Raw genomic sequence first — 26,624 nt, 5'->3', positions numbered from 1 at the left:
AAGCCAGCATCGTATGTCCAGAAATCTCTGAAACACAAATCACCTTGAGAAGAAATCTGGAAAAAAGCTCTCTTGGCTCCGAAAGTCAGGCTTCATGTTGGTTTAATTTTGTCGAAAGTGTGTCTAAAATGTTAGACACAACATAAAAAATATTTCCATATGATGGTGCAGCCATAAAAACATAGAGTATTATTCATACACAATATATCCAGTATGAGATACTGTCAGACATTTCTTTGAACATCAAAGTCATGAGAGTTAAAAATGTTAAAAATATGAGAACAATAACTATTGATGAGAAACAATCCCTCTGCAGTTTACTGTGTGCTTCTACGACACATTATCACCTTGTAAAGTTGTAGCAATATAACATGTCAGGAAATATTTGCTTCAGAGCAACATTCTCTTTCATGTGGAGTCATGTTTGTGTCCACCTGATGAATGTCATTTCAATATCCACTCTTCTTTTTGCTCCACAAACTCCTGAGAACAATATCTCTCTCTTAAACTGCTAAATGTTCACAAGCACGTTACGAACTTTGTCTGCTGTTTGGTGCTGAGCATGTAGCAAACACAGGCGGTTTATCACAGCTGGTTTACCAAAAACAGCTGGAGGCTGAACACCTCTGTAGAGCTGAGGGGAATTGCAGAGTTGTTACATACCTTTCATTACACTTAAACATTGTTTCCATTGTTCGTGGTAAAAATACAGATTATTGCAGCTTGAATGTTTTAAAATAAAGAGGAATGATGCTTAACACATTTTGTGAACACCAGAGCACCTTCACTATCACAGTGCATTCCTTCACTGAAATGTTGAATCGCCTGATTTACATCCACTGTGAAGAGGTGAAAGTGAGAGGTGATTGGCTGAGGGAAAAAGGAAATCCTGTTTATTATTCCTGCAGGAGCACTCTGACTCAGTAGACAAGATGTTGATGTTGGCCACCCAAAAGGCCACCTCTCTTTCCCCTCAGCCTGTGAACCGTGTTCCTCCTTTGCTGCTGTTAGTAGTACTTTGATCATCACCATGACGTGGCCTGAAATCATTCCTTTGGAAACATCCAATATGCACTTTAGCTCCAGTTAAACACGTTCCAGTCCAGATTTTTAGAGATGATACTGAAACATAACAACACTGAAATACTGAAAGTACTTCTGTTTTGACCAGATCTTTGTTTATTTGTGTGTTGCGTGTAGTATGTGTACATCATGTGTACTGTTTGGACTGTTTGTGTGTGGTTATCCCACATAGTGTAATTCCCTCCTCTCCTCAACAGTGAGCGTCAGCTGTGTGTGTGTTTTATATTATACAGCCCTGTTCTGAGTGCCACCCTGCCTCTACGGCCACATTGTGTTATGTGGAGCTCCACCACTTTGATGTGGGTGCTGTGTGTGGCGTGGCCAAGGGGTGTTAACATCGCCTCCAAGACCACAAAGTACCGCTCCACTATAAGAAGTAGATCCTCATCCAACGAGGTGTTCAACAGACTGCAGGCAGTCTTGATGTTTGGAGTTTTTAATGATAGATCCCTGCCGCTAGGAGGAGTTGGGTTGGGAGGATATTTTTATTCTTATGTTTTTTCAGTTTCCTGCTGTCTCCTTTTCAGCAAGACAAACCCACTGACCCATGTTTCATTACAATCAAGGACGTTCTGCAGACATTTTATGGACCTGTCTCACTTTTTAATAAGTATTATTATACAATCAGCTGTTGAATTGCTTTAGCAATATGAACATAGTTGCTGAGATTATGTATCCGGCTATAGGAATGTTTATGTTATTAAATTACTGTGGAATGTAGAATTTGAGTTATACTCTGATACCTTTACCTTAGTCTGTAGCTCCATAATTTAAAGATTTACTTTAATAAAAAAGCAAGACACATGTGAATATTGACCCCATATTCTTCGGGTGTAGACAATTTTCTTTAAGCTGGTATTTTGTCCATGTTGTGTTTTTAGCTTGTTGTACTGCCCCCAAGTGTTAAAAGAAATACATGACTGCAGCTTTAGGAACCCATCTTACATTTTAGAAAGAGAGAATAATTTAAATTCTTATTTAACTTAACTTTTATTCTGATAGCCTAATATTCTAAGGATAAAGTTGATTATACAAGTACCAGCTTTTTAAAATATTTCCTAAATTCTTTCAGATTCAGAATCATGTTTTAAAAGTATGAGTCTGCACAAAAACGAAATTTTACTTAGATTTTAAGTTTCTCTGAATGTGCTTAAACACAGTTCCATTTATAGGCAGATAGAAACAAGCACAACAAGCTAAACAAACAGAACTACTATGTACATACAAGTTGGTGAAAAAATAGGTATATGCTGCTGTATATAAATGTATATAAAATTAAACAATGAGCAAAAACATATATATATACCAGTCAAGGGCTTTGTAGATTGTAAGCAAGTCGAATACAAATCTATAGTCTTTTAAACTGCATCATATCCATCTTGTTTAGCAGTTTGATTCGGTACAATTGTTGGGACAAATTATATGTATGCGTGTAGCTTTATTACAGTTAAGTATTAACTTTTCTGAGAGATCTGAAAAGTCTTCCTCCTCCTTGTTCTTCTCCAATCAGCTGAAGGGAAAGAAGGGGGCCAATGGGACGGCAGCCAAACAAAAGACAGAGCCAAAGAACCAGACCAAGAAGAATGGAGTCAATGGGACGAATGGGACAGCTTCTCTGAAACGGAACGGCTCCAGTAAGTAGCTACAAAAAGAGAGTTCACATTATTTTCACTGGGGACTAAAGGGTTGATATCAGACGAACTTAACAAACTAAAACAGTAAAAGGCAGGACAGAAAGCAGTGGCGGCTGGTGGAACATGTTCTAGGTAGGGCCATCCTATCAATTTCAGCAAACATCCCAGTATTATTTAATGCAAAAAAATGTAAGTATCAAACACGCATTATTACTTGGCAGTTAAATATTTAACATTCATTCCAACACGAAAACAATCAGTAAATAACACTTATATAATATAATATAACATGTTCATTTATTGAGATGCCCCTATGGACCTTGTTATAGGAGGTAAAGATCAGGAGAAGTAAACATGAAGTGTAATTATGAATACTGATGTTAAATTAAGCTACGATGAGTTTTCACTGTTAATTTAACATCTCTATTACATGTTGATGCCTCCATGACCAAGTTAATCAGATGATACTGAGGACAGCTATGTAGAAGAAAAGATGTTCACTTTGCCGAATATGTAGCTTGACAGAGTTCTCCATGTGTGTTCTGGTGTTCTCATGTTTCCTTACCTCCTCATCCCTCACTCCCTACCCTGGTGTTCTCATGTTTCCTTACCTCCTCATCCCTCACTCCTGTAACTGTCCATGCTGGATCCGTCCCTGTTGTTTTAAAAAGCTAAATAAATGATTAGCATGACGTCATCCTGCTAGCCAAACCTGTCTGGTGTACAGCAAGTGAAGCTCCGCATGTACTGCTTCCCTTTCCCGCGAGTCTGCTGTCTGATTGTGAGGTCAGGCTGATCTGATATCAGCTCTTTGGCTGCAGAATCTCCGCCAAAGTTCTCCTCTCAAACGGGTCTTGGAGGAGGAGTGCTCGCGCTGGCGCGGGCGCCTGTAGAGACTTCTCCTGACGAGAATGCACGTGCAGCGAGGGGGGCCTGATCGTTCTGGCCCCACTCTGAATCAATTTGAGGGCACTGATTGGCTAAATTGTATGTCACTCATTTATATCTTTAATCTGCAATTGGCTAAACTGCTTCATAGACCCGCCTCTTTTGGGCCAAAACGATTAGGCCCCCCAGCTGCGCGTTCTCAGAGTGTCGTGCACAGAGACAGAGAGCACGAGCAGAGAGCACACAGGCAGAGAGGACGAGCAGGAAAAGCATATATTTTGCGCAGATATCATATTTTACACACATACTGGGTACATTCCATAGTTCAAAAACACAAATATTGACAATTTGTATAATTTATGATTATTATAATTTTTTTGTTTCTTTTCGTGTGGCTCATGGTGGGGCCAGGCCCCATGGCCCTCTGTTGACCAGCTGCCACTGACAGAAAGTCAACTTTTGTGTAATTTGTAAATAATATAAAAATTGGAATAGCATTAAAATGTGAACGCAGACCACCTTTCCCAGTCAGCTGTCTTGTAAGTGAGAGTCCCAGCCTCACCACCGCCAATTTCTTTCTAGCAAAAGTCCACTCCACAGCAGATTGGAAAAATGCAGGATGTCAAAATTACAGTTGGTTTAAAGAGGAATGACTTAAAAACCTAAAACCTACGCTACCCTCGAGACGATCCGTGTGACGCATGCGGGCCAGACTGAAGCCTCCTGCCAACGTTGAGGTAACGCTCTAACAGACGTGATAGCAGAAGCCCAGATAGTTGGGAGACGGTGACACGTTGTGTTAATCCGTGTGGTTCAGAATAGTATTTTCTTTCTAATGTGTGAACCAGGAGGGTTCTAACCGCTTGTGTAGCCTGCCATTCCTCTGAATGTCGGAATGGAAATACCAAAGATGCCACACAATTCTCACATTTCCAGTGTCAGATTGAATTTGAAAATGTCAGCTGTGTCAGATTGAGTGATTTCTCAAACGCAAAGTTCACATGCATGCACATACACACACGACCTTTGGATGTTTACCCTCAGTCTTTTTCCAGTGAGGGTCCTGGGGTAATGACTATGTGCTGAAGGGTTTTGGCTGTGGGTTCATTGGGTTTCTGGGCACTTCAGTGTCCTGATAATAAATGCTCTCCTTCTCTGTTTTGGTCTTGTTCAGGAAGATCTTCAGATAGACGACAGGCACCATCACACAGGGGGTCTTTGGGGTCTCTCAGCCCTGTTTTGGTTTCAAGTCCAGAGCTCAGATCTTTAAAGTGATGGTGTGGATGTTTGGAAGTGGGGTTGTATGAGGTACTCCATAGTCAGTGTATTACCTACAGTTAGTGATGGTGAGATGAAGCTTCATGAAGAATTGAAGCTTTCCATCAAATTGGTTCACTCATGGGCTGAAGCTTCATGGCGCTTCATTTGCTCTACTGTGCATCAAGTGGACAATAAATGTAAAACAGGCAGAATGATTATAATGACACCATGGCTGTGGTGTGTGAAGCTTTGAATTTAATAAATGAATGAATGATGTTTGTGATGCGCGAATAGATTGCAAACAAACGCGCAATAAAGTCCCAAGTCCACAAAATGTGTGTCAAGTCAAACAGGGGTTTTCTTTTATGTAGAGAAACAATATAAACTAGAAAATGCATTTCCTGCTGAAAATGCGTTGGAATGCTGAAAACTGAAATTAATCACAAAAACATTGCTGAAAATAGATATCCAATTCAAAGACAAATTGCAAAAAGCTTAATAATTCAAAAAGTTTAAAGATTACAAATATGAAAAGCCATATCACACCTCTCCTGAAAGAGCTGAACATTTTGATATTTGGACAGTTTCTGTGGCTTAAAAAAATTCATCAGTGGTGATATTTGTAAAAGTATAAGTTGTAGTAGAAGTATTATTAGTAGTAGAAGTATTAGTAATTAGAAGAAGTAGTAGAAGACGTAGTATCAGTAGTCATAGTAATAGCTGTAGTATTGGTTGTAGTATTTAATATCACAGTAGTAGTAGTAGTAGTAGTAATAGTAATAGTAATGGCAGTAGAAGATGTAGCAGTAGTAGTAGTACTAGTAGCAGTTGTACTAATAGCTGTAGTAGTATTACTACTTTTAGTAGCATGAATAGCAGTAGTAGTAGTAGCAGTTGTTGTATATGTAATAGTAGTAGTGGTAGTAATAGCAGTAGTGGTAGTAATAATATTGATGAAAGCAGTAATAGCAGTAGCAGTAGTAGTAATAGTAGCAACAGCAAAAGTTATCGTAGAAGTAGTAGTAGCAGTAGTAGTAATACCATATTAGCAGCAGCAGTAGTAGTAAGAGCATTCATTTTTTTAAACAAAAAAGCCTAATTTTGAGCTTGTTTAAATACAGTTAATCCATGGGGCTTTTATTTTAAAAGGGTGGTGCTGGGTGGGGGGAGAGGAGACAATCATAATGTCTGACACACATAAACAGAGGTTATTAAATGTCTGGCTTCATCACAAGCATTTCGATTAGAATTCACTCTTTGGGGCTTTTATTTTGAAATGGGGTGTGTGTGTGTGTGGGGGGGGGGTCCTCTAAAAGTCTCCAAGACCTGAATGACTGTGAGAGACACACAGAGAGAGAGAGAGAGAGAGAGAGAGAGAGAGAGAGAGAGAGAGAGAGGAGTGCATGTGTGTCTGTGAGACTGGATGTTTACCAACATCACTAATTGGCTCAATCGCAAACACCTGTGTGCCTGAAGCCATTTCATGGAGATAAAACAGGGAAACAAATCATCAAAACTCCCATAACCGTAGCTCCTATTGCTCCGATATTAATAATTGAGGGGAAGAATGAGTTGAAGAACAGATCCTGGAAAAATTGTGTCTGTAGTGTAAAATGTGGCTTAACTGGCGATCTAGAAATGGGGTACCGTGTTCTGTGGAAGATGTTTTTGAAGCAAAATTTAACATTGGTCTCTATGGAGCAGAAAGTTGGTTTTCCTCTCAATTAACGACTTCTGTGTCAAATGTGGAAATCTGTGGGATTCCACAGTAATTTTTCTACGACAAGGACAAGATTAGCTACTTCTACATCCAGAAATTATGCATGAAGAGTGAAGATTGTGGACACAGTGGCAAAATACAAATGTTTTTTTCACAAGAATCTCAAGCTGCTCTTCACTCTAGCGGTGACATCACGTACTCTAAGCTGCGCAATACACACCCATTATAAAGTCAGAAAAGGGCTGAAAAATCATAAAAGTTGAATTGCTGCAGTTCAACAAGTTTAGAAGATATCGGAAAGTTGAATTATGCGGCAATAGTTCAGGGTTTTCTCAACAGTTGAAAGTTGCTCTGTGCTCTGTGCTTTGTTCACAATCTCGTATAGAGTACCTTTAAACTGATACAACTTTTCCACAGCAGTGCATTACTTTGTAATACATTAATAAGTACCTCATACAACCCCACTTCAAAACATCCTTGTGAAATCGATTTAAGTTTAAGTTTTAACAATTAAGTGATACATTTTTGCCAGCTTGATTGCATTTTTGAACGACTTAAAATACATTTACATGCTAATAAATAAATCATAGAGGGGATCTGAAGTTAAAGGACAATTCAAGTTTATTAAAACATCAGTCATTTATTATAATTTTGAAAATGATTCCTATTGGTAATAACATTTTAGTCACCAAGTTAACTGTTGAGATTTGGGGAAAGTGGCAACGTCACTAATAGAAAGTTGACACGGTGAGAAACAAAGGCAAACGGTTAAATGATTATTTTAAACCTCCAGACACTCCAGTTCTCAGGTTGTCTACTTCAACTAAATAAAGTAGACCGGTTGTGAGTCCGTCACACAGAAAAAGACTCAAGGAAAACCAGATAAGAAAGTCAAAAGACAGCAAGCCTTATTTTCAAGAATAAGTCATCATGGCATGCGTGAATGTGCCCAACGTTGGTTAACAGTAAAATAACTCATACAACAACATCAGCAAATGAGATAGCAAAAGTGTTAGTAGTAGTGCTAGCTTGGTAATGGCTGCCGCTCACATGACGGCCGCCATGCAGGACTTCAAAATCTTGGATCCAGCTTCTTCACACCCAGTCTTTGTTGTGCAGATGCAGAGCAGTGCAAGTACGGGAAGAACCGCGTTGAGGCCGACGCCAAGCGGCTGCAGGCCAAGGAGGAAGAGCTGATGAAGAAGAAACAGGAGATCAGGAACCACCTGACCCAGCTGAAGAAGGAGAGGATAGACCTGCGCACTGCAGTGGAAGCTGCTGCTGGTAGGAGCAATAAGAGCTTGTCATTGAAAAGGTTAGGTCTGAAATTTAAAGCAGCAGGGAAGTGAAGTGTTTGGGAAAAAGCTCTCCAACCTCTCTACTTAACATCTTGGTAGGTACACGTTTTTTACAGTGATAAACATTCACAGAGAAATACCCTCTCCTCCATTAGGCAAACGTTCACACGCCTCGCTGTCGGAGCGACTGAAGAAGGTGGAGGAGGACTGCAGGCAGAGGGAGGAGCAGCGGGTCAACCTGGAACTGGAGCTGTCTGAGGTGAAGGAGAGCCTGAAGAAAGCCCTGAGCGGCGGGGTCACCCTGGGCCTCACGATCGAACCAAAAACTGGCTCCTCTGGAATCCAGGTCAGACCCCCTGTGCTGTCTGCTGGTTCATTTGTGCTGCTTTAATGCTCCAGAGTAGTTTACAAATCACATGTTGCTTGGTTGAAATTAAGTAACTTACCGTGTGTGTGTGTGTGTGTGTGTGTCCGTCCGTCTGTCCGTCTGTCCGTCCGTCTGTCTGTCTGTCTGTCTGTCTGTCTGTCTGTCTGTGTGTGTGTGTGTGTAGTCCCCAGGGACGCTGCGACGGGCCCACAAATCTTCCTTCTCCAGCTGTGACACCAGTGACACAGAGTCCTGCTCTCTGCCGGTCAACAGCGCCTCACTGCTCCGCCGGCAGCAGGGGGGCCAGAAGGCCTCTCCAGTCCGGGGACACGTCCTCAGGAAGGCCAAGGTCAGAGCTCACAATGCAGACCAGCCTACAGCAATGTATAAGCGTTTGCTAATATCAGGCCAGTTGTAGTAGATATCTACATTTACTACACCAGTGTATAGGTAGTGTCTGTAGTCATGGATCAGACTTGAAACTCTACTTGTCAAATCATGTTAATGTTTGGCTGACCAGGTCTGTCTTGGTCGTTTTTGGCTTCCATATAAGATGCCACAGTCCTATTTAAGTGTGCAGAACATATTTTACAGTATTTGACTGCACTTAAGGACAGATGATACTCTGTGTTTTGGAACAGTTCCCATAATGATTTTAGGGATGTAAACAGTCTACAACTTGAGCTCTCTTTATTTCAATATTTGTCTCCAGCTTGTCAAATTGTCCCCATTGAATTCGCTTTATCAGCTCCTGCTTCAGGGCGTCTATGGATACAGACAAGTATCACTCGATCACTCTGATGGCGAACGGGTCAGGGTTCAGCTCCTGTTCCCTACTGGGACCTCCCAGTGTGACCAGTGACTGGAAGAATTGGGGGGGTGAATGTGGTCCTGCTTGATCAGAGTAGCTTTCCGGATCACTGACCAGGTGATGGGGTGAACCCATTATTTAGTTGTCTGATAAGTGAGCAGGACAGTCTGGCTTTGTGTTTGGTAGTGAGGGCAGTGTACCAGGATGAATGTTGAAGATGAGTACAGACATTATCATGTCCTTGCTGACATTGAAAGTCCTGAGCAGCTGGAGGTGCTCCTGGGCCTTCTCGTACACACAGTCTGTGTGCAGGGAAAATTGTTTCGGCAGTTCAATCTAGTTCTGAACAAAAGCATAGAAATATTGGTGTTGGTGGTTTGAACATTTGAATAATTTGTTTAGGTACTCCATCAACACATGTTTTCTTTTGTCTTTCTTGATTTATTAACGGGCTTGAGTCTAGATTGATTTGTCTGAGACTTTTTACACTTGTTTACACAATTATTACTGATTAAGACGATAGTATTTATCCTGAAAGATGGAGAGTGGTAGTAAACTGGTTCTCTGTGTTTGTTCTGCAGGAATGGGAGCAGAAGACCGGCACATAAACCAGCCAGCCCCTCACTTCAGTCTACTTTCATGTCTTTCATTTTTATTTTCAGAAATTGTGCATATATTTATTTAAAACTGTTCATACAGTCTGAGAGTGTGTTGAGGAGCACACAAGCATAGCATTCACATCCTGTCAGTGCCACAACATGCAGACGTAGCATTCCTTTTTAAACTGTCTTACATTGAGCATGCTGAATGTAAGACAGTTATGCCACTTGTGTTGTCCGCTCCACTTTCTTTTCAGTCACCTTTTTTTTGATTGACAGTGTGTTTTCAAAAAGGTCAAAACCAAGTATTTATTTGTAAATGTTTAGTGGAAATACTAGCTTCCATTTTTTTTATTTATGTTGATGTTTTAAAGTTATTTGTGATGAATTTGTGGCGCTCCACAGAATCCCATTTCCTCCACCGTCATGTGAGTCAGCGAACAAAGTACATCACAACAATCTTACTCACACCAGCTGAGCTCGAAGGGCTCATTCAAGAAGCACAATTATTCTCAAGATCACCCAAACTGTAAAAAACACAATCCATTATGGAGGTTGATCTGAGACATGTTGACAGGACAGGTTTATGCAAAGCAGTGTAGTTGCAGAAAATGAACCTTTTCTATTCAAATCACACATTGAGACATCCCATAAATGAAGATGCCATTCATTGTTTTTACTTGGTCATGGTTAGGACAATTTAAGGACATTTTTACACACAGAAAGTGATTCATTATTACATTTATACATGAAGTATGTTTGCTTTGAAACAACCTAACACTACCAGTCCATATGTTCTGTATCTGCAGAGGTGAGTGAAGCATAGAATATCTTATTTTGACTCACAAATGTTTATGAGTATTATCACACACAGAAAGGATGCTCCTTATCCAGGATTCACACACCCTGCTGACTAAAAATGACCATGGTAAGAAGTATGTGTCCCTCTACAGATTGAACAAAACGAACTGCTAGACTGATAAATGAAGTGAAATGCTAGTAGCCACAGATTTGTCAGATTTGTCTGGCTACAACTGAAAATTCAGCTTTTTAATCTAGCAAATGGAATGAACATAATCAGTCTCACTTCATCGTCACCCCTCACTGAAAGCTGGTTTAACATTTGAAGCCGCCAGTATTCAAAGTCACCCAGTACAGTTTTAGCCATGCTGTTTCAGCGGTAAGTGAGTAATCATACTTCTTTTAATTGTCCCTTAGTGTGATGCTGATGGCTGGCATCGGGCTGTAGCAGGACTCTAGCCGGTGTGTGTTAGCTTTCAAAAGCCGAGGCGTGGCAGCCCTCAGATTTGGCACTCGTCATTGGAAAACTCAGAAACCTCAAGTGGCTGAATGTTAGTCCCTCATCCAAGAGCCTCGGTCCAGCTCCTCTCATCACGCCACTCCTTTACTGTAGTCCTGTCATCTGACTCTCTGTGCATTATGTGTGTGTGTGTGTTTGCGCGCTCAATTGCATCCAAGGCACATTCCAAACCCATCGACGTAATGTTGATGGCTTTGAATGTTCCTGGATGCACTAAAAATAGAGACACTTGCTGTAAATAGTGTGTTCTGCTAAATTAGAGACTGTGACTTTCATTTTTTAGAAACACCCACACACACTCGTCAGTGTCACATTTTCATGGAGGCTTCTCAACGTTCCACTACGCTGTGTGACGCTCATCATGTTGATTCTGCTCAATATACATGGTGCTTTGTTGACAGAAGTAGCAATAGTGTTCACGAATGCTTGAGTTTGGAAATCAATACGTACAGCACATCAGCACCAACTGCTCCTCGCTCATGTAAATATTTTCTAATCCGCTTCCGGTTTTCAAATCCATACCCCACAAGTGTGCGAGCTAGAGTGTAGTCAGCATGTTAGCATGAAAACAGGAGCGTATGAGTTACAGCTCCACCCATCTCGTTCATTGTATTGTTCAGTGTATTCCCTGTTGCGTGGCTTATAACTGAGCAAGATGTCTGATAATGTGAACCTGCTGTACATAGCTTGGCTTTGTGTGTGTGTGTGGGGGGGGGGACTCATGCTTCTGTGTTTTTTGCACCTTATACATTTTCTACTGTGTTGTATATCTCAGACAGTCTCCGCCTCGGTGACAGACATGCTTGTATATATATATATCAATAAACTTCCCGACAAATGACTGTGTGCTTTATTGGTGGGGTTGTGATGAATCTCCGTTAAAATAAAATGAAAGTGCCTACTTTACCTGTCTGGTGGTACAGGTCTTTACTGAGCCGGCTCACCTTGGTTATGATCTTAAAACTGGACAGGCTGCCTCTGCCTCTCAGCTCTCCCACGGTTTCAGACATCACAGATTGTTCACATCTCATTCGTTTGTTTTGTAAATAATCCTATTTAGTATATTCTTTTTGACCTCCAACTTTAAGGACTTCTGGTCCATCAACTGAGTTGAGGCACTCCTTGGACATACTGTAATCAGAACGGGTACATTTCCAGACAAGTGGGCAAACTCCAGAGCAGCTACTTAATGGACCATGTCTTCTCAAAAGAGCAGTCATTTCAAGTAGGCTGAACAATACCTTGAGAGTCTGTTCCAGAGACAGTCAGGTTGAATATAACGCATGTGAAACCCATATTACACGTTAATGTGTGATAAAGCACATGTGGGTTATTACCGGCCGACAGTTTCTTTTAAAATAAATCTGTACGAAAACACATTCAATAGATTTCCTTCTGTGATAGTGAGTAGTTATTCACATTTGTGGGATTTTGTATTTCTATTATTTCACATTTGAATTCTAACATATCACATGTAAAAACATCAATTACACGTGATGGATAGATCATAAAGTCGTATGTGCTTTATCACATTTCACTTGAATTCCTGTTGGAGGAGGCCTATGCTACAAATCCATACACGAGACATCTATACAATAGAGATGAATGGACCACAGACCTCACTGTGGACACTTTCCATGAGGACTATTTCCCCAAGAAAACTATTGGCCATGTATTCTATCCTTTCCATTCACCGCCATTGTATTGGGGCGGATACAGACATCAGAGACAGGTGACTAAAATCCTGGACACCAAAACTATCAGAGATATTCCATTAGAGGTAAATTGCTTTCTCTCATCAGAGCAGAATGCAAAGCAGCCAAAACAAGGTTACATGGGTTTATTTATTGTCATCGTACAACAGGGTTGCACAACGAAATGCCGTTTGTAGTCCCATTTTGCACCACAAAAAAGACGGAAAGCAAAACTTTAGTATCCCAGCCTGAGGAAAGAAGCTGATCTGAAGTCTGCTGTCTCTTTCCAGACAGCAGCAGGGTGAACAGGTTGTGGATGGGTGGGTTTAGTCTTTTAGTATCCTGTGGGATCTTTGCAGGCTCCTCTTGTCATCAACATCACTGATGCTCAGTAGATGGGTACCAGTGATGTTCTGGGCGGTTTTAATGACCGACTGCAGCCCCCCTGCTCTGTGTTGTGTACATCCCATGTTTGTAATGTTTCCTGTCTATTACTCCTCTGTAAAAGTGGACAAGAAATTAGCACAGGAATTACCTCTTTTTAAGTTTCCTGAAGAAATACAGACGTTTATGAGCCCCCCCCCCCCCAATAATGGCTTGTTTTATTGTTTTGCCAGCACCAGGACAGACTGAAGAAGAAGACACTGAGTGGTGGAGTCGCCTGGACGTGGAGAGCACGTCTCTAACAAAGAAACAAAATATAGCTTTGAAATGTAGTTCCACAGTGAATGTTCAGTGCATCTTCAACACCATCATCCCGTCTCTGCTGCACGACAAGCTCTCAGCTGCAGAGACTCCACCTGCAAGTGGATCACAGACTTCCTGTCTGACAGGAAGCAGCACGTCAAGCTGGGAAAGCACGTCTCAGCCTCCAGGACCATCAGCACCGGTTCCCCCCAAGGCTGCTCAACATCAGCTCCATCACCAAGAAGGCTCAGCAGAGGATGTACTTCCTGAGGCAGCTAAAGAAATTCAACCTGCCAAAGACAATGATGGTGCATTTCTACACAGCCATCATTGAGTCCATCCTCTGCTCCTCCATCACCGTCTGGTACGCTGCAGCCACTGCCAAGGACAAGGACAGACTGCAGCGCATCATTCGCTCTGCTGAGAGGTGATTGGCTGCAATCTGCCGTCCCTCCAGGACTTGTTCACTTTAAGAACCCTGGACATGACCTGTTTGTGCCCCTTCCATCTGGTAGGAGGCTGAGGTCCATCAGGACCAAGACCTCACGATACATGAACAGTTTCTTCCCGTCGGCAGTCGGGCTCATTACCAGAGCCCGGGACCCCCACTGACTGTCATCCCCAGGACAAATTCCCACCGGTCACTCCCCTGCACATCCCTTCAATTACACTCGACACTTACATCTCACTGGTTTATAGTCCTGTTATCTGTTCATTTGTGTACTTTATTTTTTATTTTATATTCCACTTTATTTAATATTTTCTGTAAATTTAATGTTTCTACTTTGCCTGTTGATTGTTGATTGTTGTCAAATGGTTTGCACCTCCCGTTATGTCAAATTCCTTGTATGTTCAACATACCATGGCAATAAACGGTTCTGATTCTGATACGGGGAACCTTCTGAAGAGATCTGTCTGTAGATTATGTGTGAAATGTTTCAATGAAACTATTAACCAGATGTTAAAACAACTGGAAAAATAGATAACTGATAAAAAAAAAAAGATTGCTTGTGTGACTACATGGACAATGTTAATACAGGATACGTGTGATGCAGGCAGGTAAACTCAGCTCTTCATGTAAGATAATTAAAGTGCAACATTGCCCTCTTGTGGTTGCCTTGGTCCAGTGTCAGGAATTTGTGGGGGAAAAAGAGGGAGATGTCGGAATCTTTTGTCGTTTGTTGCAAAGTAAGTTTCTTTTCACACACATCTTACAAGTAATTTCCCTTTATTGTTTGGTGCATAACAATTAACACAGAAGAAACATAAATATAGAATGAAACATTTGACATAAAAAATGACTTCATATTAATCAAAAACATGCACAATGTATCTGTGTTTTTACTACTACTGTGTAAATCCATGGCATTACATTTTTACTGTTATGTATTGTTTTATTTTTGTTTTATTGTATGTATGAAATCAAGATGTCTCAAAACTGTTGCCTTCTTGGCTAAAGAGATTTCCTCTAAGTGGATTTGATCTGGTTAAACACACTACAAGAGATACAAGTATCCAAAAAGGCCTGATGCTCATTAATAATCATAACTCATAACGTTCCTGATGGCCCTGACTTATTTCAGGCTAATATTGTGTAGTCTGATCGCACTTTAAGATGTAAATTCAGTCATTCGCTCATTCATTCATGAAGTTGTCTCCAGCTTCTTCTTCCGTCTGCCATTACTGAAGACAGTCCCAGCTTGTCGGCCCTTCAGATCCTCCAGTTGTTCTTCCAGATGGTTGGAAGCGTCCACAGTGACCTCAAAGTCTCCTCAAAGTCCTCAAACATTCAAAGCAGTCCACAATGCTCCTTCAGCCTCAGGTTGTCTCTCAGCAGGCCATTGTGTGCCTGCCTAGTCCTGGTCAGGTGGTCCCTCTTCCTGGCCACCGTGGTCTCCACCTTGTCCAGCTGCTCTCGCTGGGCCTGGACCTCCATCTGGCTCCAGAACAGCTTCTCCTTCACATTTGACAGGAGCTGATAAAAAAAAACGAAACACTGCTCACTCAATTACTTATTACCAGAATTTATATTTTGTGAAACAACTACAGAAATGTGTTTGCTGAAATCTGTGCCTTTTGATTGGTCAACCTACCTCCAAGCTGCTGATGATCTTTTTCTGCATCTTCGAACATTCCTCATTTTGCTTTTCTGTGTGTTTTTTCAGCTCCAGCCTCTCCGCCTGCAGCTGCTCAAACTGCAGCTGTAGGGGGTTCCTGGCATGTTCTTCCTCCTCATGGAGCTCTGCCTCCAGCCTGTGAATCTTGATCCTCAGCTTGATGTGCTTGAGGCGCAGCTTGGTCAGCTCATGCTGCAGCAGCTTCCCCGTTGCCTCCACTTTGGCCTGAGCGGCTTGTTTACCCAGGCATCCGCTCAGTGCTGCCACAGCTACATCCTGCTTCAGTGCCGCGAACGCTCGCCATTCATTTTCCACCTGAGGATGGAAATCAGACAGTTTGGACCCTCTGATCAGTACACCAGAACACGCAATCAACACTTCTTGGACACTTGTAGATGTCTTCTGATTTGGTTGCTCAAAAACATGTTTGGATAACTACATTTTTTTTTTGTTCAGTCATACATTAAATAGTAATTTTCTAAAAAGGGTACACTCTCCCATGGTTTCAGATTACACTATTTATTCCAGGCTTTCCAGTTGTGTTTTGCTAACTTTCTTTGTTTGTTCCTAAATCATTCCCCTGTTGGCATCGTGCTGAGAGTAATGTGTGCATGGTTGAGTATGCAGGTCACCTCCACCCAGCTCACTGTGTGTAGAGGCCTTGTACTCATTTTCCCTGCAGGGATAGAGACCATTTTAGACTCTTCATCTTAAGTATTTCTCCATCATTAAATATTCTTTATTTAATAAGAAGCAATCAAAGTGATATTAAATAGACATGTTAGTTAATACAGGTTACTATTCATTAACACTATACATATCAGAACTGTGGGTGTCGTTTGCTCAGATTTGATTGATATTGCCATTAATATAAGTAGACAACCCGACAACTTAGATTTTGATTCAAATGTGGCAAAACTCTGATTGTTCCACAGAAATATGTGACCTCACCGTTTTCCAACCGAGCCCCGCCCACTTCAAACCAGTGAGACAGAAACAGATACACAGAAATCTGTCATGTGAAATAACCAAATCGGTTTGAACTTTAACAGTCCATCATCCCGGGAAGTTAGAGGACCCAACACTAAAACACTTCCCTTTCGACTGGAGCCTGCAGTCCAGCAGCACCAAAACCACACAAGAACCATCTCAACAATAACACGGACTGTTTTTAATTGTACATTTCTCTGTTTTCTTTTTGCGTTTCTTGACTTGTACAGCACTTGTTTTATTATCACTGCTTTTAATATCAGTATTAGTAGTATTATCCTATTCTATGCACTGCTTCACACAGCTCTCTCTGGATACACTTAAGGTTGTACACAACTTTTTCTCACATACAATAGTAGAACTATAGGGGGAAATTGAGACAAATAAAGCGTCTAAAAGCCTTTTATTAACATTCGCCCTAATTCATTTTCTCCACTTCTACTGCTTCTCTGTGTTATTTCTTTATTTCATTTTGCATACTTTGACAGAAACTTTCCAAAGAGTTAACCTCATACCATTGTATCAGGCAAAGTTTCAGAACAATGTCGAAAACCTGCACAGGCCCTGAAAATGAGACCGACCTTGTTCAGCTTCTCTTGGGACTTTAACCTCAGCTCCTCCGCCTGCTGCTGAGCTGTCTCTGAATCAGCGGCGAGCTGCTGCTTCAGGTCAGTCAGGATGCGAATGTACTTCTCATACTGCTGCAGCTGCTCTGACACCGGTATATCCCTGTCCAGCTGGGTGTTGTCCCCGGCCTGGAAGAACTCTGCCAGCTTCATCTGCAGCAGGCTGCGCTGTTGGAGGGCTTCATCCCGGTATTGGAGGAGCTCCTGGAGGAGCTGCATGGACTCTTCGTTGCTGATGTGTTCTCCAGCTGCAGGAGCAGCAGTGGATTTGTCTTCTTCGGCCTCGTCTTCCTCCTGACTGGTGTTCTGGCCGTCCGGGGTCTTGAGATGCAGTGTGGGAGGTCCATTGTCATCGATGCTGTCTATTTCAAAAACAACACTCTCCTCGTGGGATATTGGCTGTTCCTTGACTTCATGCTTCTTCACAGCCAAGTCTTCACTTGTGATGTAATCAACACCCGGGAACTGGTTTCCACTGTTCTCTTCTGGTTCACTTGAGGCCTCTTCTTCAACAGGGGCCCCTTTAGTGCTTCCAGAGTTCTCTTCATCAGGATCCGATGCAACCATTTCAGCTGGAACACCTTCCTTTACATTTCCATTTACCTCCTCGTTGGAGACATCTGCTGGCAGCATCCAATCATTCTTCACCTCATTTGTTGTCCCTCCATCCATTTTCAATGAAAAAAGAATATCCAAAAGTATTATTCAATTTCTCTATAGCTCTGCACTTCCCAAGTCAATGACACGGTTCGTTTTGTTTCGGTTGTCCTGGAAACTGGGATCGGGATCCAATCAGAGGCGCCCGACCTTACTCATTAATATTAACAACCAGGATGTTAGCAGGTCGCGCTGCGAAGCTCGTTGTGCGCAGGCGCGCAGTTCTGCCTCCAACAACAAGAAGCAGGAGCCAGGCAACATGGCCGACCTGGGGAAGAAGTACTGCGTTAACTGCCTAGCAGATGTTACAAACCTGCGGCTTCGCTGCACCGATTGCCCCGATATCGAGCTGTGTCCGGAGTGTTTCTCGGCGGGCGCAGAAATCGGTAATCACCGGAGATGGCACGGCTACCAGCAGGTCGACGGCGGCCGGTTCTCCCTCTGGGGTCCCGAGGCAGCGGGAGGATGGACCAGCAGGGAAGAGCAGTCGCTGCTCGATGCTATCGAGCAATATGGATTTGGAAACTGGGTACATCACTTTTTAAGTTACTTCACTTCATTTCCCTCCACAACTCACCAGATACGTTCACAAGAGTTGTGTTGAAAGTACAAGTGGAACGTCCCGGGTAACAGTTGGCTAGTAGCGGTGATGTTACAGTTCATGACCTTTAGGACAGTCCGTGTTTTCTTCGTTCTGTCGTAAACGTTCCATCATAAACATAAGAATGTTCTAAATCTACATGTTCAGGGTCCTATTAAAGGCCCACATGTGTCCCATGGAGGAAGGGAGGTCGAGAGTAAGTTAGTAGCATAACTATAACTTTAGATAGATATGTATTATTTACATGGGAAAGCTGCAGCACATGTCCCGGTCTACTTTCTGTTCCCAGAGTCAGAACTAAACATGGAGAAGCAGCGTTCAGGTTTTCTGCTCCACAAATCTGGAACAAAGTCCCAGAAAGCTGCAGGTCTGCTGAGACCCTCAGCTCATTTAAATCAAGATTGAAGACTTTTCTGTTTGCTGCTGCCTTTAATTGAACCACATTCAATGAATATATTCATCAATTTCCTGCATTTCTGCATTTTACTACTGAATTTTATTTCTTGCACTGTTTTTTAATGTTTTAATGCAATGAATGTTCTTAATTGTTTTTAAATCTCCTTTTCTTTTGATGTTTTGATGCTTTTAATAGTTTCATGTGAAGCACTTTGAATTACCTTGTTGTTGAAATGTGCTATACAAATAAACTTGCCTTGCCTAATATTGCACTTAATAAGTGAACCCATTCTGGCAAGCTCACAGCAAATTAACTAAAAAAGATTCAAATATAACTAAATATCAATGAAACATTAAAATACACAAAAATGTTCCACAAATATCTAAATACCTTGCTAATTGTTTAAAATGAAAGGTTTGAATTTTCGCATATTGAAATCTGCTAAATATCAAAAGTATTTACAACATTCCATCAGCTCAAACGAAGGTTCCCATTGAAGAGTCGAATAATTTATGATTGTAAACTTTCTCTTCAAAGTCAGTCAGCAGACTTGCTGTGCACTGACGCTCTCTAGGTTACATTACCAATTCATGAGTTGTTTACATTCCACATTGTTGGTATTAAATTACAGAGTTCTTTCCTGAAAACTTACTTGGGAATTTTCAGGAAAATAATGGACATAGGAAATAACAGCATATTTCTTCCTCGATGCTCGTGAGTAACAACTTGCTGTTTTTCAGGAGGACATGGCCGCTCACGTTGGAGCATCCCGAACTCCTCAGGAAGTCATGGAGCACTACGTCACCATGTACATCCACGGAAACCTGGGTAAAGCCTGCATCCCTGACAGCATTCCCAACCGAGTGACGGACCACACCTGCCCAAGCGGAGGACCCCTGTCGCCGAGCCTCACCACCCCGCTCCCTCCGCTGGATATCAGCCTTGCCGAGCAGCAGCAGCTGGGCTACATGCCGCTACGTGACGACTATGAGATTGAATATGACCAGGACGCAGAGAAGCTCATCAGCGGGCTGTCTGTGAACTACGACGACGAGGATGTGGAAATTGAAATGAAACGTGCCCACGTGGACATGTATGTGCGGAAGCTCAGAGAGCGCCAGCGACGTAAGAACATCGCCCGAGACTACAACCTGGTGCCTGCGTTCCTGGGCCGAGACAAGAAGGACAAGGAGAAGGAGAAGCCAGGAGCGCTGGGAGTCATAGGCACTGCTAGTGGTGTGGGGGGGGCAGGAGCTGGCGGTGGCACAATTGGATCAGGTTCTACAACAGCAGCAGGATCAGGTCCTGTTCCCAGTACACCCAAAAGAAAGATCACCAAGGAAGAGAAGGAGCAACGGGTCAGACTGCGGGGGCTCTGCCAGTTCATGGCCCATCGGGAGTTTGAAGACTTCTTTGAGAACATGCATAAAGAGCGCGTGCTGAGGGCCAAGGTGCGTGAGCTGCAACGCTTCCGCCGCAACGGCATCACCCGCCTGGAGGAGTCTGCTGAATATGAATCAGCACGCCACAAACGGGAGAAACGCAAGGAGAACAAAAGTGTGGTCACCTCCAAACGGGGTAGTGCAGGAGGAGGTGGGCTCGGCTCTGGGATGGGACTCGGGGGTGGAGCTGGAGGGGGGGGAGGCCTTGCTGGAGGGTTGGGGGTTGGAGGTGGGGTCAAAGAAGAGGGCAAAGATGGTGAGTTTGCCGCCATCGAGAATCTGGCGGGCTTTGAGCTGCTGTCAGACAGGGAGAAGGTGCTGTGTAACTCTCTGAACCTCAGCCCAGCACGATACCTGACTGTCAAAACCATCATCATCAAAGACAACCTGCAGAAAAGGCAAGGCATCCCGGCCAAGAGCCGGCTGCCCAGCTACCTGGACAAGGTCCTCAAGAAGCGCATCCTCACCTTCCTCACGGAAAGTGGCTGGATATCCCGAGACGCCTCCTAGCGACCCGTCTCTGAACAGGAAGTCATACGTGGATGATTGCCGAAAGCTGATTTGCCATAAGCTACGTGGGCGGGACAAAACTACTGGCTTTCTTCAAAGGTGTATATATGTACATTACAAAGAAAGAAGATACACTTTTTTTATTTTCATACCAGGGCTAGGAACAACAATTAGTTGATTTCCAAATGTAAAACTATAGGCAATGTGGGTTCAAAGTACTTTGTGCCCGTGTTGTTACTACATAAATGAGAACTACAATGCTAACAAGTATTGCATAGTTGCGGAGATATTTTGGTGTTAATGCAACAGGTTCATTGAAGATTTTACATCCAAACACAGACTGTGCAAAAGTCACTTGCATCTGAAAGGAAGGGGAAATGACAATTAATAATTAAGTTTCCTGGAAATGTTTAAAAGTAGTATTTTTTGGGGTGAATGTTCTGCAGCATGGCACTGATGGGAGACAGAAATGATCACCGTTGGATCTCTCAAATTCTAATTTGATCAACCATGTCAGCTGTTTCATCAGTTCAAGCTGGACTGCTAGCTCTTCACATCTTCTAACATATTCAACATTTTTCTCCATCTTCAATCAACTCATTTTCTCTGACTTTTTTACCTCTTACTGCAACAAGTGAAGGAAAAGCATCAGGGTTCAATATTCAACGAGCTCTCTGGAATATATATATATATATATATATAATCTCAGTAGTGAACATGCGTGCCAATAAGCAACAAGAACTGTATGTAAATAAATGCCAAAGAATATTAAAAGGTGATTCGAGACTTGTCATCACACAAACTGTCCACTTCAGCACATTTGTTGTTCACAATTCTTTTAAGAGACAGTTCACCACAAAATCAAAAATCCATATTTTTTCCTCCTTACCCTTTGTTTTATTGATCAATGTAGTTTGATTTGAGTGAATGCTTCGGATTGGAGATATGTGGCATATAGATTCTGTCTGACTTCTCTCCAATATAACGGACGAGATGGCACTCAGCTTGTTGTGCAACAAAAACATTTTGACAAACTCAACAACTTTCCAGAAATCATGAGCCACAAGGTCAACAAAAATGTGTTTCTGATTTTGGAGGGGGAACTTTTTCTTTTTTTTTAAGGATAACAGTGTAGCTGTTAAAAAAAGAAATACATTGACTGACATATAGTATTTGACTTTTAAAGCCCCTGGAAACTTTGCTTCAGACCTTAAGTGTTAAATAAGCAACAACCCAGAACCCTTTAGTTTTACAGACACAGTGCATGTCAGCTCAGCTGTCCACGGGTAAAGAAGCTGCATGTGGAAGGACATTAACCAGTGATCAGTACAATTCCCAGATTCATGTTTTTTTGTTTACCAAGCGATTATGCAAGGCAGGTACACGCTTTATCTTTATCACCGCATGTAGTTGGCAGAGCGCCTCAGTCCTACCAGCACACTTTAGCCCTGTGGTTGACACACAGCCTCCCAGCTGTTGCCCACCTCCTCTGGGCAGCCTATCATTCGTTTTTACTTTGTGAACGGCAGAACCAGAACAGCAGCGCTGACAGTGACTCATCCTCATTTTCCCGGTGGCCATCGCGCTATTTAAATGTAAATCTTATCTGTTGAATCGGCACGAGCTCTATAGTCACAGAGAAGGGAAGTTGTGATCTAACCAGCTGGAATATGTGCTGGATTCATGTGTGTTAGCCTCTTTGCTGCATCGGTAGCTGTTGGAAATTGGCCTTTTTGGATTGAAATGCAAGTCACGAGCAGCATTATTTCTGTAGTTCTGTAGACATTGAAAGTAGAGCTTTGCCTTTTTTGGAGGGGGTCATTGAATTGTGGAACTTTGAAATAGTGGATCAACTGTGGAGGGAGTTCATGTTTTGCTATGGTCATGCTTAGTCATATTTCATCAATGTGGTGCTCCAAACCATATGCACCATTCTAGCCAAACACAGTTATTGAAAGGATAACGTTGGTGATATTTTCTATTTCTCTTATTGTCAACAAATCCCATGAAAAGACTAAAATCAACAATGACTTCATTCTACTATCAAATATTGTGTTTGTATCCAAAGGCTGATTATGTATGCTATAGAAGTCATTGAAGGCAGACTTGCTCTGGGTGAACTGTTCCTTCATTCACATGAACACACACTGCTGATCATCGTTCCCAACAAATGCACTACTTTCTCTGGCAATACTGGCTAACGCAACTTTTTTACTTTGCTGCTTTGTTAATGTAACAGACCACAACAAGACATGAAACGTTGAACTATTGTAGCGGTAGCTCACAGTGGGTGAGTTAGGCCTCGTTGAAGACTAATATTACGAGTAAAGAGGCTAAAGTCTGGTGGGATGAACTGAGAAGACTCGGTGGCAGTTAATAATACGAGCAAACTCGACTCTAGTGTTGAACCAATTTGTCAACATTTCTAAACAAAGATGGTTTTATCGAGAAGTTATTGCCCGACTTTTAAATCCGACTGACACAGATTGGAACATATAGTATCGTGCAATCCCTACTCATCATCACAGCGAGATCTTCACTGACAAAGTCCTGGAGAATGGATTCTAGAGGAGACTGGGAACTTTTCCAGCCTTATTTCATGATGAGAACCTCTTCATCCGAGTGCTTTTCAATGAATTCAGCTTGTGTGCTGTTACTTGATACTGGGCCTTAGTGGTGCCACTGAATTAAAGTATGTGGAAAATGGTTGTCATCTTTCCTACATTCATAGTGGATCACCTCCAGTACATGGATGTGTTTTTTAGGCCGTTGCTGCTGGCTAACAAGGTCTGATGGGCGTTTGTATAATCAAGAAGGTTTATTGAAGATGCTGATGGAGCAACAGGCCAGGCATTTTATATGGAATCGGAGTATGAACATCATATTGGTATTGTAAAAAAGAAAAGGGATAATAAGAATTTTTCAGGTCAGCTCAAAATGAATCATGGATGGTGTACAAAGGCTAGTATCCAGCCTGTAAACCCAACAGCCACCATGTAGAACCGAGGGTTTCAATGTCAGCTTTTGTAAATTCCTTGAGATAACTTATCGTTTGTGATTTCTTTTCCGAGAACGGTGTTCAGATTTTGACTGTAGCGTCGTTCTGCATGTGCTACCAAATGTTCCTTATTGTTCTAAAATAGTTTGTTTTGGTGTAAATGTCTCAAAGCAAAACAGCAAACGTGTGTTCATATTATTTGTAAGGGACATTTTGCATACTGTATGTCACCAAATGTAGATCATTTTGTAAGATACATTGGAGAAAAAAACCTATAATTACCGATTTGTGAAATGTACAGTATTTTGTGTCATGGAAATGTGTATAGCTTTTGTAATAAAAACAAAAACAGATTTTGGAACAGAGAAGAAGCTTTTTCTGAAGGGTGAGAGTGATGGCATGCTGTTGTGCTGTCTTTACTCTTGTTACAGGTCTGATACTATTGAGCCTTTTTGCTCTCGTTATTGCACATGACAAGATACGAATGGAGATGTATTAAAAGTGCAAAACATTTATAATTCTATAGTTTTGTTTCCTCTTCATTTGCTGTGCTTGTGACCCTGAAAGACAATGCAAGGCAAGTTTATTTGTATAGCACATTTCAACAACAAGGCAATTCAAAGTGCTTCAAAGGGAAAACAAACCCTATAAAAACACATTTTGATCCATAAAGGGAAATATTACACATTAGCAGCATGTTAAGGAGGTGTTGGGAATTAAAGGAGCGTGTTTGGGTTATCAGCATTTAAGAAACTGAATTCTTGACAAATGTAAGTAACAGTTATTAATGATTATTAATAACGACGGGGCACCACCCTGCGAACAGGGACCAATAACCAAACGATAAAACTAAGTCTCATAATTAGTAGTCACTCATAATGTCAATAGTCTGCGTATGACTATACATTCAGTGACAGTGAAGGTTTAAGTTCGAGCACAGGCTACTACATACAGTCTTATCAAATACATATGCACAAGTAATCACAGACGACTGCTCTTTAAAGTATAAGAGTTTATTAAATCAAAATAATAAATGATCAAATCAAGTAATATTGCAACCAACAAACGCTATCACACAATTTTATGTCTACTACCTAAAGTCAAAAGAATAAAAAGGAGGAGGAGGATGTATGTACGTGTGTGTGTGTGTGTGTGTGTGTGTGTGTGTGTGTGTGTGTGTGTGTGTGTGTGTGTGTGTGAGGAGGGGGTGTAACCTTAAAACTACAGCCGAAAACTACAAACCAAGATGGCGGAGTCGAGTGACCTAGACACAATGGTGGGGCAGATAGCTGGGTGTAATCACGTGTGTTGGCGCATCACGTGTGTTGGGACAATAGGCGGGGGTTCACCCACAATCAGCCGGAGCTCTGTGTGTATGTAAGTTACGGAAAACAAGAGAAATAAAAAGAGGCAGAGAGGAATCAAAGCTTCTGTGTGCTGTCCGCGTTGTAGTGAGAATGAGGATCGCTGATCGTATCTTACACAAGTCTGCCGTCTGTCGTTCTGAACTGACGACAGCTTATGCACGATAGCCGCGATTCTCCACTTCACTCACAGAGTCGATTTAATGAAGAGAGAATAAAACAGAACAAAATGAAATAAATCAAAATAATCCGCAAACAAAACAGATCTTTATCACTGCGGTGAGATGAGCGTATTGCTTCCCTATCACATCTCTCAAGTGATAATACACAAACTCTACATCCACTCGCAGCGACGGATCTAATGCAGACAGTTACAGCAGTTAAGTACACAATACAGCGGAGCTCCGGGTCCGCGATGGTTGCGCAATCGCACAGTGTAACGCGACCGTGACTTAACACAAACAGGATACGGGAATATCAACAGATAAATGAATACGCTATATTAAGCTAATGCTAAGCTATGCCCAGACGCCATGAACTCTTACTTTTGAGAAGCTTCGATGCACAGGGGGTCAGTGTCCGTGGAGGAATTGTCCGTTCCTCGAGGGACTGGGGGGCTGCTGGTCAGCGCGGCTTTGCAGCTGGCGCTGCTTCGGTCCGTCGTGGCGTGGCTCGCTCTGGAGCAAACGCAGACGTGATCCGTCCTCGCTGCAGAGAGGACGATTTAACTTCGGTTGAGGCGACGTGGTCGGTGCGTACCTCCCGGTAATCGTCGGGGTGGGAAGAGGTTCAGTCTTCCTTCTGCCGGTGGTGTGTACACAAAAACAAAAAGCGGAGAACGGATCGCGGAGGTGATTCGTTCTAGCGGGATAACGGGCCTTAAACTCAGAATTGGAACACGGTCTGTTTCGACCAGCGAATGGCGCGTGCGCGCTGAGATGAGGGTTGGTGAGGGTTGAGGCCGCGGCTTCTTCGTGGCCTTCGGTTGCCAGCGTGATGCTGGAGAGGCTGATGGACCTTCTGGTGGCCTGGACGAGTCCGGCACGAAGAGACAGAATCTCGCTGCGTTAGTGCTTATAAACCTGGTCTCAGGAACAGCGGGGGGCCCTTTCTCGGCCAATGGAGGGTCAGGCTCAGGTTATGAGAGGTGGAGCTGGGGGTGTGGTCATCAGGGGGAGCTTCGCTCTGATTCCAGGCCAGCTTTTAATGAGGCAGGAAAACATGTGATGAGCTGAGCCAGCCAGCAGGTGCTTTCACTCACTGTTATTATATACAAAAAACGAAATTCACAATTTAAGAAAGGAAGAAATGTAACAGATTGAAATCAAAATTTAAAAATCTTAAAAAATGGTGATGAGTTATGAAAATGAAAATTCTAAACCAAGGTTCAATCCCTTTCTCATTTTCAATAAATTTCGTAAAAAGACCCATTCATGATAGTGACAACCACTCCATCACAGCAACGAGTTTGTCAGACAAAAAAATTAATGAATTACATTTTTAGAGTCAATGTAACTCTGGTTAGAGTTCATATTTTACACTACACTGAGAAGTGTTACT

The 26,624-nt window shown here is 42.3% G+C and overlaps 3 protein-coding genes across 3 annotated transcripts in view; 2 read left to right on the top strand and 1 right to left on the bottom strand.

The window, feature by feature from the left end:
* afap1 (actin filament associated protein 1) overlaps window positions 1–11,809 on the top strand; it is a 95,383-nt gene extending 83,574 nt beyond the window's left edge. Inside the window, exons 15-19 of the mRNA XM_079295920.1 lie at window positions 2,594–2,717; window positions 7,705–7,869; window positions 8,039–8,229; window positions 8,435–8,599; window positions 9,643–11,809. Coding sequence (XP_079152046.1) covers window positions 2,594–2,717; window positions 7,705–7,869; window positions 8,039–8,229; window positions 8,435–8,599; window positions 9,643–9,669 — 672 coding nt within the window. The 3' untranslated portion in view covers window positions 9,670–11,809. The remainder of the gene's footprint in view (window positions 1–2,593; window positions 2,718–7,704; window positions 7,870–8,038; window positions 8,230–8,434; window positions 8,600–9,642) is intronic.
* Window positions 11,810–15,005: 3,196 nt separating this feature from the next.
* On the bottom strand, window positions 15,006–17,767 carry cfap184 (cilia and flagella associated protein 184; the record flags this gene model as incomplete). Its single annotated transcript, XM_079295919.1, is given in 5 exon segments — window positions 15,006–15,131; window positions 15,134–15,151; window positions 15,155–15,337; window positions 15,456–15,794; window positions 17,051–17,767. Coding segments are annotated over 5 exon segments (1,383 nt in total).
* Window positions 17,768–17,993: 226 nt separating this feature from the next.
* Window positions 17,994–21,317, top strand: tada2b (transcriptional adaptor 2B). Its single transcript, XM_079295175.1, has 2 exons — window positions 17,994–18,281; window positions 19,491–21,317. Exons 1-2 carry the CDS (start codon window positions 18,012–18,014, stop codon window positions 20,700–20,702), a joined length of 1,482 nt encoding a protein of 493 aa, XP_079151301.1. The 5' UTR covers window positions 17,994–18,011; the 3' UTR covers window positions 20,703–21,317.
* Window positions 21,318–26,624: the final 5,307 nt, after the last annotated feature.

The sequence above is a fragment of the Melanostigma gelatinosum genome (genome assembly GCF_949748355.1).
Source record: "Melanostigma gelatinosum genome assembly, chromosome: 23".
Lineage (NCBI taxonomy): Eukaryota > Metazoa > Chordata > Actinopteri > Perciformes > Zoarcidae > Melanostigma > Melanostigma gelatinosum.
This window is presented reverse-complemented; position numbering and strand designations above follow the sequence as displayed.

Excerpts from the sequence above, each read along its gene's own strand:
- tada2b (XM_079295175.1), top strand. The coding sequence starts at position 18,012 with ATGGCCGACCTGGGGAAGAAGTACTGCGTTAACTGCCTAGCAGATGTT. Across the intron at positions 18,282-19,490 it reads AATATGGATTTGGAAACTGG|GAGGACATGGCCGCTCACGT; the intron begins GTACATCACTTT and ends GCTGTTTTTCAG.